Here is a 23,772-nt window from a genome sequence, read left to right as displayed (position 1 = left end):
AACATGAATTTCTATTACATTAAAAATTAATTATTGAAAATAAAAGAATAAAATATTAATTTATTTCAAAACCCAAGAGAGCGATTTGATAAAATGTATCTACTATGCCAGTAATGTAAAAAATTATTTTGACAGAAAAATATCCCAATAGTCTTAATAAGTTGAGATTACTTTTTACTTACATAATATGATTAATATTAACCAACGGTTGGAAATACCACGTAGATTGGTTGGTATTATAATTATTAACTATTCATTTGTAAGATAATCAGATACAATTCTCTAAATACTGTATACTACATAATCATCATGTATGATGACAACATGTATATAGGCATAGTATTATAATATAGGCCTTTATATTTTAAAATATTGACACAAAACTTTTTTAAAACAAATGCTACTTTATACAATATTCTCGTCTATAACAGCTTACATATATTATAACGTCTTATTAATAAATTACTACCTATACGACTATAATATGACTTTATATATACAATATATATATATATACATATACATAAATACATTATTTATTATTTGATTAATGATTAGGTATAAACCGATTAATGTTTCATTGGCATAAATTTAGTAATTTTCAGTAAACGTGTGCTTACAGTGCACTTTTGATAGACGAATCATTTGCTTTTCTCTTAATTTTGTTTATAAATATAAATTAATCAATCTGTAAATAAACACTCAAAAAATCTTTTTTTTACGTCTTACTCTGCAGCACGTGTAGAAAAGATATAAACAATAATTGATATGTAAATCAATTTATGTTTTTATCAATAATTTACTTAAATAAATTGAATGTGATAATCGTTATGAATGATTTATGGTTAAGTATAAAATGTCTGTAGCTACCGCGTGGGCTCAATAATACGGGTCAACCATATCTATAACATTCGAGCCATTTGAGGGGCGCCCGTGCCAAATATTTCGAACAAGATTAATGACATTGAGTGTAGTTGAATAATAATAATAATGATAATGAAAAAATGTTTAAATCGTAAAGAAAAAACCGAAACAAAACGTTCTTAAGTATAACTATTGTTCTCCTAATGGACGGGTTATTATGGTAATGAGAAAGAGATCGTGGTCGCCGTGGTTGTGTTTTTTCTTTTTCTCTTTTCAACCTATTCTACGGTTGTGCTTGTTGTTCTCCCCTATCGACAGCATATTGGACGCACATTAGGGAGATGGCCATCTGAACAGTAAATAAATCAAAGCCGCGGTGAATGGGGCAGAGGCAGCGGCTGCAGCGGCAACAGCAACGGCAGCAGCATCGCGGCGGTGACTACGGCTGTGGACAAACATGCGCGAGTGGGCATTGCGGGGTAGTAGCAGCGGCGGGGGGTGGAGGAGAGGGCGGTAAAAAACCCACACAGGTCGACCATGTAACAACTTGTAAAAAACACACCAGCAGTTCATTTTGTCAGACTCGGAATTCTAATTGTCGTCGGACACACAGACAGCATAAGTTAAAACGCGCTATTAAATACGCATTCCGCCGGCTCTCTCGGGGGAGAGACCAGTTTACCGGTTACCATACACTGACAACATGACATTTAAACAGCCATAAAACACTTTTTATTAATTCCCCAACAGATCCGTCACAAGAGATCGTTGTTGTATGTTGTTGTTTTTTGGTTTTTTTCAATTCCTCCTCCTGCTCCTCGTCACCCTTACCCGTTCACCTAAACTTCATCATCCTTCCACCTTCTTCACCGTGCTCGCAGGCGCTCGCGCGCGTTCCATCGTGTGTAATGTCAACTGGATTCTCTATATTAGCTGTACACGCTCGTGTCAACACTATCAATTATATTATATTTATAAACATGCGTACGCTAGACGCCGCCGCCGCCGCCACCGCCGCCGGGAGTTTATTATTATATGTATACAACTGCAGTGATTCTTTTATAGTCTTCCGAGACCGCGAAGGTAATTAAAAATACACAGCCGTACGGCCGACCTGAGGATTTTAATTACATGTTACTCCGCGTTACCTTTTTTGTATATCATCATCAATAATTAAGTAAATCAAAACAGGTCTTTAAATACCAATACTTTTTTTATATTACTGTAATTTTGGAAAAACGTATATCATTTTTTATTTTTACTCGTCATATTTATTTATAAAATATATGCTTTACAGAATAGGGATTTCAGCATAGTAAAATACATGTTAAAGAAAGTAATCTATGTTTAATCTATAAAATATATGTATTATATCATTATATCAATAAACATTTGATAAAAAAAAATTTAAGTCAGCATTTTAAAATAATTAATAATTATTTGTTTGTACTTATGATGTACTAAACAATTTTTTTTATCAAAGAAATATTTCTAATTTACATGGCTTTAAGGAATAATAATCAATAAATATACGATAAATTAAATTAACACATACAACAACGAAAAAAGAACAATAATATCAAATATTTGAGGAGGAAGAGTGAAAGACCATCCAGTGATAGAACCTAATACAAATTACAAAGCAATAATAAGTGACATTTTAGGACATAGCATGATTGTAAATTGTAATCTTTAATAACTAAATTATTATTTTATCAATTAAAAGTAAACTATATTGCAATATATTAAATTGGATTTTATGTGATGATAGGGTATTTATATTATATTGACAAATGTTAACCGTATATTTTACAAATATTTTTATGGAAGGGTTACGCATATATATTTTAAATAGTAAAATGTGAAAAGTAAAAAGTAATAAAACTCATATTATTTAGTGATATACTAATATGAGTCGTTTTGTTGGTATTTTGAAGAGTTATATTTGCTTTTAAATTTTCACAGAAGTTTTCTCACATAAAAATAATTGCATACAAAATCTACAAATAAATTTTAATTTATTCAAGAAATTCAAAAATTTAAACAATCACAATTTTGATAGAGCTCCTTTCAGAATTTGTTCACCAATTAGATGATTTATTACGGCTTTGGAATTTAAAATTACGGCATACCTTAATGTGTTGAGATGAAAGCCCGGTCTTTGTATCCTGTCCAGCTTTTTTATAATGTAACATGTAATATTGTATATGACATTATGATAATATGATATACAATACTGTTTCATATTATTTGATTAAACAATAAATAACTATGTTTTTTTTTTATTATTTGATCTAGAACACTTCTGGATAAACGTGTTTTAACTACCTATATAATCTATATATTATTCGAAATTTGAGACGTTTTTACCCGTGTTGTAGTATATAAGACCACAAATTAAATATTATAATTTTTATGAATTATAGTGTTTTTGCAGAATACATTTTCTCACCTACTCAAATTTTTTCTTGGATTATACAAATTATACCCGAACTCGTATCAAAACATCACCTTTTGCATCAGCGAGCTAAATAGATGTTTGGTAGGTTTTTTCTCATTCTTGCTCCTCGTGTTTGTCTTAGAGTGACGTTAACTTGTTTTTCGTTGGTTTCTAATTACACATGAGTTTATGTTTATCGGATCCTAGGCTTATGTTAATCCCTACATCAGAATTTCATTAACGGATTTCTTCGCCACTATATAACCCAGTTTGACACGTCTCTTATTTACAATTTTTTTTTTATTAGATGCTCGTGTCCTCATCTCTTACTAATAGTTAAAATGTGTATACATGGTGATCGTAAAACAAACCCCTTTCTTGTGACGTAACTCATCCGTAGGCAAAAACGTAAATATGTCAAAAAAAATACTTTTCTCCAATTGAATGTCACATTGTTTTGTTAGACGTGAATAAACAAATAAAAACTAGGAATGAATAACCAATATTTATATGTAGCTATATGAATACTATTAATACTAATTTCATATTTTTAACTCTTAAAGTCATCAAACAACATTTTGATTCGTCTTATGTTTATTTGTTCATTTTCTACAAATATTTGCTTTTTACCTCAGAACGGTCCCCACGTGCTTGGTTCATGATTTCGTGACGATAACATGGTATCATTGGATTTAGTTAAGCGCCGGCGCCAGCGTCAACGGATTTGTCTGTCGGCTCATTCTTATTTTTTGCTCCTCGCAGTGCAGGTTTTCACACCTTTTTATTTGTTGGCCGTGAAAATCAATCCAAAGTCACGTACCGAGAACAATGCACGGTGTAAAACGGTGTAAACGATTCGGCCAAGAGAAACGATTTATAATGATTATCATTGTATTTTTGACATACGGACGAATAAGCCGATCAATATCGCTTAACATCGAACGAGATGAAATATACGTATCAATTTTCTATTATATAATTTAATAACTATAGTAATAATACTACAATTATTACAGTTGTTGACAATTATTTTATAAGTATCTATTGCAGTACCTACCTACTGTAGGTCAAAACGTTTACTTTTCTACGCAATATGATTTTATTTTTATTAGGAACAATTCTTATATTGCGGCATTGGTTCTGCATCCACCTACAATTATTTGTTTACGTACGAATGCGCGCGTGTTAATTCGTTTTTAAACATATTATATTATACCACAGTAACGCACGCGCGCGTATGTGTGTGAATATGATAACAATGCCGAAGAGGCAAAACGTGCCCAGACTGTGGGCAATAAAAAAATAAAAAAAAATAAATATGAAGGAAAAAGAGAGAAGAATGAGAGCTTGCCGACGACCTGTACGGGTCAAAGGCTGTCAAATTGCTCGAACGCGTACCATGAAACCGCTCATAACAATTAATTGCATTGTTTGGACTGCTGCACTATACTATTATATGTGTACAATATAATATTATACATACACACTGATACACACAATCGTATTATATACACACCACCACGTATCGACGTATGTATATATTATACCTCTTACCTCTATAATATTATGCATACGTATTATATGTAGTAATGTAGTATATAATATTATGTTTAATGCGTCCGTGTCTCTGTTCGACCGTCCCGCCACCGCCGTTGTCGGCGTTTGACACCCGAAACTGAACCGGAGCGGTCAACCAGAACGGTTATGGGTCCGGTAGTATTCTTGTACGTAATGGTAACATATATAATATATTAATATGTATATAAATATGATCGTTAAACACTATAAAATATACACCTGTAAACACGATTTAATGCTCTATAACGTTACACCACATTCGATAAAATATTAAAATAATTTTGGCTATTTTTTTCTAACATTTATGTAAAATGTAATACATAATATTGTATGGAGCTTAGATATGCAAATTTCACCATAAAAATTTACATTAACTAAATTTTTTTTTCGTATTACAAAGAGATATATCTATTATATTTTTCCCTTTGTTATCTTAAAATTTAAAACCATTATTTTGTACGTTTATAAAACAATTTGTGTGTATGAGTGATTTAAAGTGTGATGAAAGTTTTATTGAATAAAATAATGTCGATATATTAAATTACATCTATAGATGATAAAAGTATAATAGTGCACATTATCGTCTCTATTCTTGTATAATTTTATATGAGACGATTTTCGTTAAAATATTTATTATTATGAAAATGTAACTGCTTGTTTTTAGTCAGTGTAGACACAAACAAATAAGTGTCATTCTTATCAATATGATAAATTAATATTTAAAAAATCAAATTAAATAAATCATAATTAATTTAATCTCTTTATACAAGGAACCTATACAACCAATACATAATATTATTGTACAGCCAATTGGTTCCATATCTTAACTAATTTCTGTTTTTCAAAGACCGGTTTATTTAATATTGGTCGTTGTTACGTTTTTTATCACGTTCAAAAAATCAAACTTCACCTAGTCCGGGGCAAACGGACTTCGTTTGATTAACAATGCGGGCAACTAAGGAGAAGTCGTTCGGCAACTGGTTTGAGTTCATTGTTCTCAACTATGGTCATTGGCGAACGATCGATTTGTAAATGCAGAATTCAGTTGAACGATTACCATCGAGATTATCTATTGAAAGAGAAAAATAATCTCTTTTAAATATTACACCATATTTTTATTTCTTCTATAGTATAATTGGTCACTGAATACTGATGTTTAAAGTAAATATTTAACCATTAAAGTTATTTTAAAACGTTATAAAATCTATGATATATTATTTTGCTGGAATAAGTAAATTTCAAAATATTTGGCTTAATAATTTTAATTGGTTCTATCATAATGATTTTTGAAATGACGTAAAACCGGATTAAATTGAAACCACTATCAATACTTGAAATGTACATAATATTTACCACAAATCATTGATGACATTTATAATGGAAATAAATATAAACATTAACCATTTGTACACATTTTGATGATATTTTACCTAAAATTAAACTATCTATTTGTGAATTCTCACTTAGTCATCTTATATTAAACTGACAACCTGTTTGGGCGCATCTGCAATAAAAATATTATTTAATTGTTTCGGTAAAATATATTGACGTAGATACATAAAAAGATTATTACAAATTAAAATTCATAAACCAATAGTATTTGCTACGAAAATATTAAAAATGTTATTAAAAAAAATAGTTTCTGTGGATATATAATGTTTAACTCACTTATCTCTTCTAAGTTATTAGTTTCTTAATATTTTATATTTAGTTTCTTATTATTTATAGTAAGTATATACTATATTTGGTTTTCTTTAAATTAAAAATTATACTGCTATATTATTTCAAATAAACTGAAGCCAATATTATTATATATACGAGCCCCTCCAATTTAGTTGTCCTCAACAAATCAATTGTTATTCGATTTTTCAATAAATCACTTCAAGGTAATAGTATCATTAAAATTATTTCTATACTATAAAATGATTTTTAAGTGAACTTATTATATAACTGCTGTAAATAATAATTATTAATGTAAAACGTATAAGTGCTGCTTTTTTTTATACTTATAAAAACAAAAAAAAAGTATTTAATTATTTACCAAAATCTATTATCGTTTAAACATATTTTGTCATACCAAGAAAAATCGTTTTATTTGTTATTAAAAAACACGTAGAAATAACATTCCTTGACATAAATTATTTGTTTCAACTACAAAAATAATGTTTAGTGCGTAACGATGATATAATAAATAATAACATTGTATAATTTAAAGTATAGAATTTATGGTTAATGTGAATCATTAAATGTGAAATTAAACGTTAATCGATAAATCGTGGAAATTAAACGATATATTTTTTTATCACTTCGGAGAACTCGTACTCGAGAAGTTTTATTTTTTATGGGCCTTTATGACACGTCTTTGTGAACATCACCTATTACATGAATATTTTGTGTCGACTACCGCCCCCAATAATATGTAGTACACACAACAATATATTATACACGTAACACGTATATGATGCGGAGGACATATTATGTTATATGATGGTTATAATATATTATAGCTTATCCCTCATTGCCCTTGGGTGCTTAAACGTTTTGTTTTTTCATACTAAACTGTATATTTTATCAAAACAGTATAATAATAATGTATAGGATACTTACAGTTCTGTAATAATATTATAGTATATAGCGGGTACTGTGATGTATTAAACCATAACGATTAATGTAATATGCACCATTACGATAATATTATATACAGACTTGTGGTGTAAACGCTCGTGTATATAATGCACATTGCACACATCGTCGTATATCGTTATAACTTATAATAATATAATATATAAACTACATCAGGTTTCGCTGAACGGGCTGACGGATTGTTGTTGTACCCATGTCCCATACCTAATAATAATAATAATAATATAATATCCACCTCGGTATACCGGAGACGCGGAATTCGCCACGAAATGACCCACCGCGTTGTTACCGAAAGGGCATAAAGTAGCCGACTTCACACGCACTCTCTCTCTTGTACACTGCACACACACACACACATCCATAGACACACACGTACACACGCTTTAAGGTTACGGCGCGCACACGGGGTGCGTGTATAATGTATTATATTATGGACGCGGTGTCGTTTATGTGTACACGGGAGGCGTACGCTGCGCGGTCTTCATGGGACCGAATCTGACCGTAACAGCCAGTGGTATACACCTATTACTGACCTATACACGTAAAATATTATATTATACGAACAGTCGTATTATTATTATTATTATTATGCGTACACCGGTGCACCTAAATATAATATTAACTAAATACGATTGCAGTGGGGTCTTATCGATTCCGCCGAGCTTTTTTATTTATTAATTCCGCCGGCTATCAATTCGCTACTGACTGCATTTTTTTTAATCAATAGTATAGCCAGCATTACTCATATACCTACACTAACCTATATTATACACCTATACTAAGATACATCCAGTTTATCATAATTTACTTGTATACGGACTTCGGCGGCGGGTGTATAAAATATAATATAATATAATGTCATGACAAACGCCGCGCACCGGATAGATAACGTTCATCGATAACGCGACGATAACGACGTATCTAATTAATACTGCGGCGGCGGTGGTGCAGTATACCATCAGCAGCAGCAGTGCGCTGGTATGCGGAGGCTACGGCCCAGGTCGGAGGGCGAGTGGACGGCGGGGGTGGAGGCGCGTTGTCGTCGTCGTCGTCGTCGCGGTCGTACGGTTGTGTCTGCTGCTATCGGGTGCGTATCGTCGATGAAATCCGAGACGGCGGTCGGAGGCCAACCGGGTCCCGTTCGACACTCTTGCGCGGCGCACATTACACGCGCGCGCGCGCGCGAGCGCGAGACGACGGCGACGGCGGACACCCGGGAGGTGCCTGTATAATATTATCTCCTGTATGTATAATAGTAATAATAATATTATTCGATTATGACCCCCCTCGGGATCGTGTAAACGATAGGAACAAGGTATATATTTTTTTTATTATTATTTTATTTCTGGTTTTTTTTTCCGCATTTCACCCTGTATAATATGTTGTGTGTATAGTTTTTTGTTTTTTTTTTTTTTAGGAAATTGATTTTGACGGCACCACGCGCATACAACACTATAGATACCGCTATTATATTGTGTAGTTTACGACCGCGCGCCACACACTATAATATTTATTATATACACGGACAATTGAGTCTCCCGTTTCGCGCCACACGGTACTTTTTTTCGACCGTTTTTTTATTCTGTTTTTTGTTTTTTGCTCAACACTAGTAGACAGAGATCCCATCTCTGTTCGTTTTTTATGTACATAAATCCTAAATTCTGTGTAAGTACGCGTGAATTAAAAGGTCGACTGGGCATACTTGCTGGGTATATATTACCTATGTACCGTATTAATATGTATGTTTTGTTAAAGAAATATGCTGAGGTAAGGTAAAAAAAAGATACAAAAACGAGTTTCTTGGTGAAATCGATAGTGAATTTTGTTCGATGAATTCTAGAAGGAGAAAACGACCTTATTTTTTTTTTTACAGTACACATATTATGTGGCATGTCGGTACATTGTATACACTTCCTATATATATATACAATATATTATAACGAGATTTTTGACAAATTTTTATGATGTTCAAATAATGAATTCACTACCTACCTACTTGTTGTAATATGTGTGCTTTTTTTATTAGTTGGGTATGTAAAAAGAAAAAGACGCGTATTTTATATTCATAATAATTTAAAATTAATTTAATAGCTCAACGCGAGTTACACATATATTTCATTCTTAATGTTTACTGCGAAGTCACGACGACAAAAAATATTGCACCTCACCTCATATGTTTATACATAATTTATAAATTAATCATTCACAATAAATGTATTAATATTTTATCATTTAGCGTGTACATAAATTAAATTTAAAATGTGTGTAGGCTGCATTATTTGAAATACATATTTATAGGTTTAACTTTTTGATATAAAGTATATAGAAGTGTATAATATAGTATTATATAGTAGGCAGGTCAGGTAGAGTACATGTTTTATCTGCTGTATGCGTCGGACGAGAAGGAGGCCTAAAAAGTAGCAAAAAAATAGATTTAAAAGATACGTATTTTCAACTTGATCGTTGAAATTAGCGGTGTTCTTCCCGCAACACAACATATATAATACATATACTTATAACACATCAGCCACACACGGTCTTATACGGACAAAGGGATGTGCTAAATCATTGGTTTATTTTACGTCAAAATAATAATTTGACAAAAATACGTTTCTACAATAATAATAATATAATAACAACAACATAAAAGAAACCACCCTAGTAGAAAGTGTGTTTGCCGACACCGGCATCACCACCTGCCCGGCATCCAGGGACAAGGTGTAAAGTCAAAAGACTAACAAGCCCGACACGTTTACATCACTGCGGCTGCAGTGTGCAATAACACACACACACAAGTATATACCTACGCTGCAGCACACTGCAGCACGCAGCGGCGGCACACGGCGGATGGCGGTGCTGCAGCGCGAGTCGGCGACGGCGAACGATTCATTGTGTATAGCCACCGCTTTACACACGTCGAGTTTATACATAATATTATAATATAATACATATTATATAGACACGCTGCGCGCGTTTGTGTGCGACGATATACAGTGCGTTATTTGTATGAGCGGCCGCGAGCGCGCGGCGCGTTATTCAGAATGCCCATTATATCAAATTGCTTGTCAAAATAAACCGCGTGAGGCGCCTGCCGCCGTCCCCACAAAGGACACGCCAGCACCGGCCCCCCCGCCCGGGTGGCCCGCTCGGCAACCGCTCTTTTGGGGTCGTCCCGATGGTCGTCGTCGTCATCCGACGGATACGATATATGCGCCGCATCGTATAATAGTGTACATAATATTAAATATATTATTATTATATTATATTATGTATGATGTGTGTACGCGCTCATCGGGCAGATCATAATCTCGTGCCTACATATAATGTACAGTGTATATTATATATACCTACTCGTCCGCCGCCGCCGCTGCTCACCCCGCGGTGCGTACGTTCATTATTATTATTATTTAAGACAATGCCTTTCGGAATGCAGGCCGCACCGAACAAAATGGCCGCTTGTCGGGTCGGCAATTGGGTATATTAAGCGTGGGCGGGGAGGTGGAGGGGCCGGGCAGAGGGAAATACCAACGTGCACCGTAACGCATTCACCAAGTCAACTCAGCTGCGGCGGCGACGGCAAATTCGGTTTTTCCCCTTCCCCGACGTTTCCGCCGCGGCCGTCGTTGTATATTATTTTCATTCTCGTTTTCTTCACACACACACACACATATAATATTATATTATATTAATATAATAATATAATTGTATATACATATATAGGTACCTATAAAGTCTAATGCAATATATATCGCCGCGTGTACCTATATATAATAATAATAATACATAATACACAATGTTATTTATACACGCAGCCCCGTTCATTGCGCGCGCGCCCAACGTATACGCCGCGGCGGCGAGGCGGACACGACATTCTTGGTTTTCTCTGCCGCTTTTGACCTCGCCGCCGCCGCCGCGCCGCAGTACCAACACCACATACACGTTTCGCCCGCGGTGATCACCTGGCCCCGCCCAACGGTGCCACCTCGGCACCCCCGTGCAGCGCCGGTGTCTCATCTTTTGTTTTCCGCGCGTCTGTGCCGCGCGTGTTGGTTCCACCGCGCCGCCGGCTCGAGAGCTATATACGTCGTTATAGGTGCAAGCGCGCGCGTCTGCGAGAACCGCTGACGGAAAACGCGCTAGGGCGAAAGTCCGACGATGGCGTTTATGGCCACGGCGCGACGTTGTTGGACCTCGCGACGTCGAACCGTAGAAAGGTATATCAGGATCCTTCGACACCATATCGATTTCGGGTTTTCCAATAGGTTAGGTTATAACTTGCAGAGTGGTAGTCACTATATATCGGCACACTTAGTAATTATTTTTACATTCTAACATTCGCCCTCCGTATAGCTGTATCAATAGCTATACTTCTACGGTACGATTGTAAATTATAATGTCTGTGCACTCGGAAACAACGAAAATTAATACGAAAATCATTTTCATACATTTATCATTAAAAGATGTATCTATCTATACCTAATACCTATGTTAAATTTTGCAATAGGTATATAGATTTTACAAGTCTTTGTGATTCGCAATAATTTAAATCGAAAAACATATCGATATATATGATACAATATATACACCTATCATAATGTTATAGTTAATCGTTATCAGACGACATAAATCGATTAAAAAAATAACAATAATAAGCAAATTTAACGTAAACAAAATCATTGTTTAAGTGTTGTTGAAAAAAATATACTGATTCATGACTTGTACGTTTTTCGAATTTAGATCTGTTGTTAGTGTACCATAAATCTTGTCTATGTGGTACATTTCGGTGTAGGAAAAAAAAATATTAGTTTGTATAATGAAATTATAACGCGCGTATTTATAAACAATCCAATATAATAATATACACGTGGCAATTTCTCGGTAAACAGTTACGACTTACGAGCAAATAACGAGTGCAATTTTTCATGCGGCGCGAGGCTCGCTGGTGCTGGCGGGCTAATTTGTCGTTGGTTATCTTAAATTACGATTCCTAGAAGATCCGGCGGACGTGTATATAAGTTATATCGATGGCCTGGCGCGCGCGCCTTAATAACAGGCATAACCAGAATGCGATAGTCGTCCAATAACTAACTCGCGCGCATAATTCCATTTAACTGGTTGCTGGAAAGTAGCGACGAGTCGCCGCCGTCGTCGTCATTAACAACGAAAAAAACTATGGTCGTTGGTCATTGGCGATTGTTACGCCGCGGTGTGAAAATGGTGTATAATATATTATATTCTGTATAATATTATATACAGGTATATAATGTACACGGTACTTAGTCAAAAAACCTGCCTCTAGTCTCTACCTTGCATTCTTGTGGGAAATTTTACGACGACACGCGGCGCTGCATTTTCGGTTGTAACATATTATTATAATGCGGCCGTTATTGTTTTACTCATATTTATCGCGTTAACTTCTATATTTGAATATAGGTATATTTTGATTAAAGTCTAATTGACACTGAGACACATTTCGGAGAATTATGCATAGATACTCATCATATTATATTATGTGTACTTGTATAGTATAGGTAACTGCAGTCTGCACATTGCACATTGAGTTATTTATTATTAGTATATCATCTAACTTTTTAGAGATATATATTATAATATATTGTAGTATAATATGTAATGCACTATTTATCTTAGTATGTCATTCTTACAATCTTTTTTTTGTTTTCAGAGGTGTAAAGAGAAGCTGAACACCTTAGCCATCAGCGTTATGAACTTATGGCCGAACGTTCGACTGCGGGTGATTGACGGATGGGTGGACCGGGCCGGTAGCAGCCTGCACAACGAAGGGCGGGCGGTAGACATCACCACGTCAGACAGGGATAAGTCCAAGTATGGCATGTTAGCCCGACTGGCCGTAGAAGCAGGATTCGATTGGGTCAATTACAATCGTCGGTACATTCATTGCTCTTGTAAATCAGGTGAGTCCAGGATCACAATATACTTGAAATACTTATTAATGCCCCTATAGTATTTAGTATTTACGTTTTTAATTGGTTAATGTACTGTTGAAAACTGTATGTATATACTATGTCCCAGCAATATTATAGGTAATACGATATGTATATTAAATATTAATAGGTATATGTCAGGACTTCAGGTATACGTGTAGTACGTATTCGAAATGTAATCGCTATACAATAATTATTTTATATACTGACTTGCTATATGTATAATTTTTGAATTTCTAATTGATTCAACTGCTATTGCCTATATTAGATATTTAAAATGCGTTTATAGGTACGTATAAAAAAAACGCGCAAATGTGAACGCCTTAACCGTCCGTTTAATTAATAATAGCCAACAGGTATAACGTTTATCGGTTGAAAATATAGTTACCTAATATATTATAATAATTGCAACCTATAGTAACATATATATATATATAGGTTATCGTTTCGTATTAACTATACTGTAATATTTTATATTAAAATTATAAATTTAGTAATTATATAGACATATAGTATAATAAGTATACCATAGGTCCATAGAATAACAATAATATGTACATTTCATTCGTTTCAACACTTCTGACTTCATATCTCTACATTATAATGAACATACTTTAATTGATCATAATATTCAAATTTCAAAAGTTAACTTATATAGTGATAGCGATTGTCATAAATAATAAAGATAAAACATACGTATTATAAAATGTAATATGAGCCATGAGGCATGGGGGTTGTCCTGTTTTCCGAATTACGAGTTGTTTTTTACAAAGATTTATTATAAATTATATAAAAAAGTTATTATTGTCTATAATTTGCATGTACCTATATTTATTTTATATATTTTTTAAATAATTTAGCAATTTTGATTTTACACATTGATATAAGTATAAAATTAAAATTAAACGTTTTATACGAGTGGTCTATTGAACATTCCGTCATTCAGAAGAATACAATCATTCGTACTGGGGAAAAAAACACTCCAACATTATAATAAGATACTGTATTATATGTCTGTGATGAGAAAAACATAATGTACATATTTGAAATAATTTTTTTTTCCGCTCACTCGAACAGTCCATATAAATATTATTTACAAATAGATACATGCATATGGAGAGGTATCTCCGACGACTATATGTAGTCATTTAGCCGGGTAGTTTGTTTAGCCGAATTTCTAAACGAGCGTGTGAGAAAACCTAACGTCGTGTCGTAAACGCGGAACACGTATAATAATATATATGATGTATTGTATAGTATATACATAAGTACATATTATTATATATAATATCGGTATGCGTATACGAGTGCGCGCGCGCCGGGTGACCGTGTGAACGACACAACTGCCGCGATGATGACGGCGGTGCAGCATATAATAATAATAATAATACCTATATAAAATCCGTACAAACAAAAAATAAACCGGCCGCCGCGTCCGTCTGCGGCAAAGGGACTTTCCGGTAAAATCGTCTCGTTTAGGAGGTTCGAAAAGAGATAGAAAAATGTTTGCGCCGAGCAAACAGTAAATAAAACGTTTTGAGAACGACGACCGACGACGAGTATTTACGTATATATAATAATATATTAATACACATATACATATTATGTATACACAAGCGTTCGTGTTAAAATATTCGGAAATTATTGTTTCCGACCGTATACGATGTAATATACAACGTATATATAATACATACTCGTATATATCGTCATCGTCTATACCTATTATACCTGTATAGACATAATAATAATAATAATAATAATAATAATACCCATGTACGTATAATATATATTCACTCGTCTTGGTGGACGATCGGTCAACAAGTCTCGCCGTCCGTCCGTGTCCGTCTCTCATCACGCGTTGCATTATTTTCCGTTGGTCCGACAAAAGGGCCGCGTATCGTTTTCACGCCGCGGCGGCGCGGACGGGTCTCATTAATTATCGCTTGCCGCGCTTACGCCTCTGCTATCCATCATGCACATTGCACACGCACACTTGTCTCCGGCGGCGGCGTGACGGTGACGAGACGACGAAAAAGAGGACGTCCGGTATTCCGGTTCCCTATATTCTATTATTATTATTATTATTATTATACATAATAAGCTCGATGTCTACGAAATCGCCAGAAAAAAAATATATCAAGTAAACCTTTTGAAATTCATACTATACTACAATACAAGTAAATTATTTTAACATAATATTATAATGTATAGATGTAGCCCGAATTGAAAGAAAATTTTGAAGAAGACAGTATAATATTAAATAATATGTATACTATACAGTATACTGTACATACATTATGATGCTTGTAGGTTTTGTAAATTCAAATTTAAAAATGTGTATTCTTATAATATTTTAAAAACATTTTAAATGAGCTTTTAAATATTGGGGGAGATCAAACACGTCTATACTCCTTTTCCTAAAACCGCTGACTTGGATAGTGAAAATTATCAACGTTTGCATTTTGTGTATAGTATATAGTATATTATTATATATTACAAAATATATAATTGTTTATTTCGAGAAATGCATGTGATCGCGTTATTTTTCAATGTATGTATAATGTATATAGTTAAATACGTCGAAATTTAGTAAATCATAACATCTGATTTGTTATTGGCACCGTTGTTTTAAAACGATATCGCATTTCTTAATTACAAGGTCGTGTATAATAATGATGATGTCTGATAACGTGCGTACAAAAACTTATTTGCATATATATTTACAACACGATTTAAAAAATGGTTTATAGTTATAAAAACAATTAGTATACCTTTCTATACAAAACGAGTACTATATAAACGTATTACGATACATGGACGCATAGTACGTATATATATAATGTACCTATACGACTATTATAATATTATTTCCGTGTAACTGTGCAAGAACAGCAATGTGTCGGTAATAAATGTTATCGCAAATCGCATAAAGCGGTCCCCGCACACGATTTAATTATTTTTAAATTAAAAAAATTAGTAATTGAATAACAAAGTGCCGATAATTACAATAAACGGCGTGGTTTCGCGAACCCAATTATATAAACAAGAAGCTAGTTTATTGTCGCCTATTGCGTTTTACGTCATTGGCCTAACGGATCTGCTATAATTTAATTGAATATTTATTAAATTTAACCTCACAATAGAATTATTAATAAAAAACAATCCAATGTAAATTCGTCAAGTCGTATTCAGATTATATAGGTAAAATAATTAAAATTAACACATGACATTTCTTTTAGGAAATCCCACAAATTCTTAATCACATGTTTTAAATAAAACATTCTTTCAATTATTTTTATTAAAATACACTCAAATAGACATTGCTAAATCACCAAATTAAGAATAAATATTTATTTTTTATAATTAAGTATACATTCATTTAACAAAAATACAAAAAAATGATTACTAATATTTGAAGATTTTAAAATGGGTATGAGCGTATGGTAGACAGGTAGCATCACAACAATTCATTATTAAATAAATCATTCTGTATACATAATACATATTATTTCGTAGTTATTGTACAAGCGTATACTACTAATTTTTTAATTTTTGTGTTTGTATAAAAAATACACGCATAGACGCATATGAGAGAGTACATACATTCACTAGGTACGTGACACTAGTATTATACGTGTATATAGGTATGAAAGTATAGTAGGTACAGGAACCTACACTTAAATATACAATTATTTATATAATTATATATCTATTATCGTTTTACATGACAACAATGACATAATAGTAGCCACCCTTAATTTATAATGACAAACATGAAAAATGTTCGTCGAAAGGAGAAACCACCGAATTAATGTGATTGATGTCATGTTAAACAATAGAACTCGTACCGTGTGTTCGTGTCAATCCCATACATAAATGAACGTACAGTTAGCAGTCTACACATTTATAACAGTCCACACGTCATAATATATGTATTAAAAAAAAACCATAAGTCAGTAGTCACAACAAACTAGTTATTAAAATTAATTTTGTGACTAACATTAAATGTATAAATTATTGATATATTATACCCACTATAGAGATATTGCAAAAGATTTTTCTAGGAGATAATTTATATTCTAAGCGCTAAGGCTTAGGCTCTAAGCTGTGGTATACAGATTAAAAAGTAAAAACAAGTTTCCGTATTATTTATAACAAATTTATAGTTTAAACAAAAAAAAAAAATAAAATAACTAGGGAAATCGCCTTGCCGTATGTACATTTTGAATAATGTACTTCGGCATTGAGTACTTTGTAAGGAACTCTTCTGCAGTGATAGATATTATGTAAAATTAAACACTAAGATCATAATAAATATTTAAATCATAGCATACAAAAACGATTCTAATCGGAGACTGTATTTAAAGATATTTTTAATTTATTTATATTAATCTCTAGTATGGATTAAACTAATTTTTAATTATATTAACTATTTTTTTTAACTTATAAGCTATAAGTTAATAGGTACCATTAAATAATGTGAATTGATTGATGATAAAGTTACTTAAAGTTAATTTTTAAATTATTGGAAATATTATTATAGAAAATAATTTAATATACTTCATGATAGCAAAAAGTTTTTATTTTCTACAAAGTACATATTTTTATTACAATAAATTACTGAACTCGTTATTATCAGTTTAAACATCATATTAGTTGAAAATATTAACTACAATATTTATAAAAAGAACTATGCTTGTGTATTTTCATGAATCACTTACAAGGAACTTTGTATTACATACATTTTTAAAGTTTTTGACAAAAATAAATATATTTTATCATATTTAATTTTATCAACTAAAGTAAAAAAAAATTAAAACAATACGGTATCGTCAAATTCCTATTATAGCTTAGAATTAATTTAAATATTTTAAAAACTATATTACGTAACTAACCCATGTAAAATAAAAATTCAGTAATATTGGTATGTTTCAAGTTTTTACAATTAATTTAATTGAATTATTACAAAATAATAAAAATAGTTAGAGAATTTATTTGAGAAATAGTTATTTTACGTTTAAATGACTAATTTCGTAAAAATTTGAATTTCAAACTCTAATAAAACATTAGTAGCTTAACAATCGATTTTTTTTAATTCTAGTAAGAATGACTCGTAAGGAATCTTGTATTACATTTTAAAGCCTTAGATTAAAATTAAAAATTATACTAGTTTTTATGTATTACATTAAAAATCAATTTGTTTGATAATTATTCAATTTTAGTTTGATTTGTACAATATAAAATGTATACAATTATACATAATATAATATAAAGTTGTAACAATTATAACTTGCAAGACAATGTTTAATGTCATAATATATATATTTTATAATGTAGCTATAGATAATGGACTATCGTAAACTCAACATTTAATAATAATAGTATAGATATGCCTATATTTCAACATATTCAGTCATGATTAAAATATTTTAATGTGTGCAAAAAATGATACAAAGATAAAAAACATGGCTAATTTTAATTACATTTTATCAATAATAATTAATAACTAGTAATAACTATTAATTATAACCATTATTTAGAAATAATGTATAAGATATATAATATATAGGCATTAGAATTTGCTATAATTTATTATTATTTTTTATTTATTCGTTTAGAAGATAATTTAATTTCAATTATAATCTAATAATATTGTCATCATAATCTTCTTACGTAAAGATTTATTTTTATTATAATTTCTACTATAATCTTATTATAGACTATAGTATATAATATTATGTATATTACTCATAATATATTAAGTAGTAAATGATTTAATATCTATACCGTATACACATAATTATTCACAAACGAAGCATTCAACCGAAATCGTTAAATATAGTTTAATTTTTAATGCCATAATGTATTTACCATAAAATCAGTTAAATTGGTAGGTAGTCAAAACCAGTACCAAAACAGTCATAACTAGATCACAGGATTTTTCAATGCCCTTAAAACATTTCATAAATATGTATAAATTTAAATACTAAAAATAAATCTAATGTAGGTATATAATATAAGATATACTATGACGTATCTTTATCACGTTATACGCCCATTTATTGACCTTATTGCTTTTTATACCTATAAATATAACATGTATTTATAAAATATTTGTTATTCTTTTTACTAACAAGCATAAAAAAATATTCTAAAAACTAATTTAACAGAATTAATACGTTTATGTAAAACAATTTTCAAGCTTATTAAAGCTTGGAAATTGTATTAACCATTTCCCCTAAAAAACACAACATCCACGGCAAGCACACGATATTATAATTTTTAAATAGACACGTGCAAATTAACACAGTTCGAAGTGCTCGGACATGATTGCAATGCATTGAAAAATTTAATTTAAAATAATTATGTTGAATAATGAACATGCTATTAGAAAAACTATAAATAATAGATATACTATGTTATAATCGTATAATTCGTGTTATCATGGTGACAGCGCCAGACTATTTTTAGTAAAGGAGGGCAATATTTTTTTAATAGTAATTGAGGAGGGAGGTACGATGTATTTATATTATCGTTATCCTTCCACTTAATACACATATTTTACATACTACATATTTTCTCATTCAACAAAACATAAAAAATATAATTTATAGTAGATTAATAAAAAAAATAGGTAATTACCTTCTAATTACCTTGATTATATAACACGATTTAACATAATAATAAACAATATAATAAGTTATTTTATACTTAACAAATATGTATTATATTATTATGTATAATGTATATAATGTAATAATAACAAATTAAATTATCAATATTTTAATTTAGTTTAAATTTTTCAATATATAGGGCAAAGATATATGGGACAAAAAAATATAATGCCTATAAAAAACACCTCCTGGCTTGGCTGTCCCTGTGTGTAATGTATTAGTACTATATAAACTTATGTAAATATGTAAAGAAACACATATATTATAATGAGCAGATAAAACAATATAATCATACCAATTACGAATTTATTAAAGCACACATATTTATCCGTGGATATAGAGTAGTAGAACACATTTACAAACTTTGTATGATCCACGATAAAATAAAATCATATAATTATATTAAAAAATATTAAAATCGAAAAATACCTATATATATGTTATTTAAGGTTATTTTTTGAATAAATATAGATGTTCCATCTTTTGGCTTTTTTGATTTCATTTTATATTTTCCAAATAAATTATTATTGCATTATATAATGCTAATTAATATCATAGGCTGACGGATATTTTCAAAACGAATACATTTCCCTTTTTAAAATCTTAGCGATGACTGCTGTAGGTATTATACAGAGCGAAGGACAATAAAATAATATTATTTGTTACGCAATTTGAATGCTATAATTCATCGACAAACAAAACATTAATGTATTTTCAGTTTTCACAGTCCTGTATACATACATAATATAGAATGATAATATTTATGTCTTAGGATTAAATCGATGGTAATGAGATGAAAAAAATAAAAATAATAATAATAAAAACAGAAGAAATCGGGTTGTGGGTTAATCCGAGAATTACCTTAAGTACCTATACGGCTATAATATGTCATTCGTGTATAATATGATATAATATTGTCACACGCGTTGTATACCTACATATTAATATATTATAATAATATGTTATATTATATAAATTAAAAGTCACCGGACGAGTCTGCGCGAAATCGATATGCTCCGAGCACGTTTTCTCACACGCCTGCGACCCGCCAGCCACGCTGTGTCGTACACCAGTAGATACCTGTTGCCGAACAGCCGGCGCAGAGTCGACGACTACGAGCGACGCGCGTAGACGTTTTCTGCGTTCAAGGTACGCACACCCGAGTCGCGTCGTCGCGCAGGTTTTGCATTTCGAAATACATATCAATACGTTATTGGGTATTCTCGAACTCAAAATAAAAAAATATTTCTGATATTGTAATTCATCAAATTATATCTCAAGCTTATTCAAATTATTCAATGAAAAACAAAATATAAATAAAAATAATTAACTAAATTTAATTTTTGCTAATCCGTCAATACTCATAAAGTCATAATTTATCCATTAGTACGTATGTAGGTATTTCTTTGTTTTAGTATCAAACATCCAATAGCGTTAGCATTAATCCATATAAGTATTGTTAGACCATTATTGAACAATCTATTATCGTTTTAAATCTATAGCATAAATCAAAAATCAAATTTAAATAGTAAATAAATAAATTGATTAAAATACAATATTCGGTTTGTTTGTTTTAAAAAAATAGTGAAAATTATTTGTATTTTAACTATATGAAAATAAACCAATCATGTATAGATATTTAGGTTAAAATTAAAACAAAAATCATTTCAAATTATAGTTTTTAAATTGTTTAGTAATTTTAAATTATAATACGATAAATGTATACCATTTGGTATTTACCATAGTACGCCATTATTTATAATATATATAACTTATTATCACAATATTACACAAGTAATTTATAGTGAAAAAATGTGTTATACATTATGTATACGGTCTATGGGGGTGGGGGGACGAACTACTCCGCCAACACTCTTGCTGCTATAAGACTATATAACTATATACATTTTATATATAATATATTCTGTAAAAAGTATCCCTCCCGTGTGTGTGCGTGTGTTCATCTGTTTCGGCCACAACTATGCGGATCGATGTCCGGCTTTCGTTTGTGTGTCACGCCAAGATCCGATTACACGCACAACACATACACGACCACAAGACCATCTCTCTGCGGGGCCGTCTGGTATGACACGATCAGTGATGTACATTCAATTTCTTATGGGGGGAGGGGATTAAATTATAAATTAAAATAATATTTTGATGCCGGTATGCCGCTACAAAATGAGACACACACACACAAACATACCCACAATTCTCAACATAAAGAAAATTGACAAACAACGATAATTAATATTTAATATTTACACAAAAATAAGTTTCTACGCCAATAAAAAACGTCTATTTGTATACTTCTTCACATGAAAAATTTTATGTTTTATGTTACGATTCCATCATAATTGATAAATACTAAATTTTAAAAATAGGTACGTTGAAATTTTCATAACTTATATATTTTTCATTTTAACCGTTTCTGCAAAATTGAATTTTTTTTTCGTACTTGGGGAGGGATTTATCCTGAGCCCCCTCCATATGTACGCCACTGGACATAGTGACTGTGGTGTATAGGTCTCTATATTATGCGTATGGGGGGGAGACACAAAAACAAAATCACTTTTTCCCAAAACCTTCTATCCCCCTCTCACCGGCCATCACTTATTATTTTACTAGAGAACAAACAATTTAAACGTGTATATATGACTCGTATACGAGTGTATATAATATTATGTACCTAAATATAAAATAATAATAATATACGTGTATACTAATATATATATACACGCTGCGCGCGTGTGTACTTACTCGGGCTATTATATAAATACACGCGGGGTATACGCGCGCGGACGGCGACGTTAGTAGAGAGAAGCGTACTATATGTTTATGTAAACACGACTCGTGCGGTGAGTGTAAAGCAAACTTCGAACAAACTCGTACAAGGGATGATGATGCATAATTTGTTGTTCTTTTTTATCCTTTATTTTTTTCCAAACATCAAATAATAGGCGATCGTGACCTGTCCAAAACTAGAATCCCACAACTCGTTAAACCGACCGTATACACCGGTGTATATATAGTATACATATACATGTATATGTGAGTGTGTGTACCTACTACCTATACATATACACATATAAAATATGTATTTATATATATGCAGTGCATACGATTAACCTTTTCGTTTTATTCCGTGTTTACCCATATAGCAAGCGCGTAGTATACTGCATGCACGCGCGCGCATTGGTGGATAAGTATAACTGCAGCTACATATATATATATATATATATACATACGTAGGTTCTCGCGTAATAATAATAATAAGAACATAGAGGTATATGCACTATTACCGAACATACGATATATATATAACACACATATATACATAAACCGTCATCGCGGTGTACCTGTGCAGTCCTGTGTATATACAATATACATATACTTTTGAATGTATTATTATTCGCCGGCCTCCGCGTACGTTATTATAACTACGATATAGGCAACTACCTACCTATCTACCTTTAGCTAATACCTGCCTACAGTCTGACTGCCTACCTCGCTTGTATATATATATATACACAAATACACAATGCCATCGCATTTTATATACATAATACTTATATATATAATATACCTATATTCCAACATGCGTACATAA

At 31.6% G+C, this 23,772-nt stretch overlaps 1 protein-coding gene across 1 annotated transcript in view; it reads left to right on the top strand.

The window, feature by feature from the left end:
- LOC113551806 (desert hedgehog protein) overlaps positions 1 to 23,772 on the top strand; it is a 41,225-nt gene that overhangs the window by 11,577 nt on the left and 5,876 nt on the right. Inside the window, exon 3 of the mRNA XM_026954299.1 lies at positions 13,209 to 13,458. Within this exon, the coding sequence (XP_026810100.1) occupies positions 13,209 to 13,458 (250 nt within the window). The remainder of the gene's footprint in view (positions 1 to 13,208; positions 13,459 to 23,772) is intronic.

This window comes from Rhopalosiphum maidis, chromosome 2 (assembly GCF_003676215.2).
Source record: "Rhopalosiphum maidis isolate BTI-1 chromosome 2, ASM367621v3, whole genome shotgun sequence".
Lineage (NCBI taxonomy): Eukaryota > Metazoa > Arthropoda > Insecta > Hemiptera > Aphididae > Rhopalosiphum > Rhopalosiphum maidis.
The sequence above is the reverse complement of the archived record's forward strand: the minus strand, read 5'-3'. Positions and strand labels throughout refer to the sequence as shown.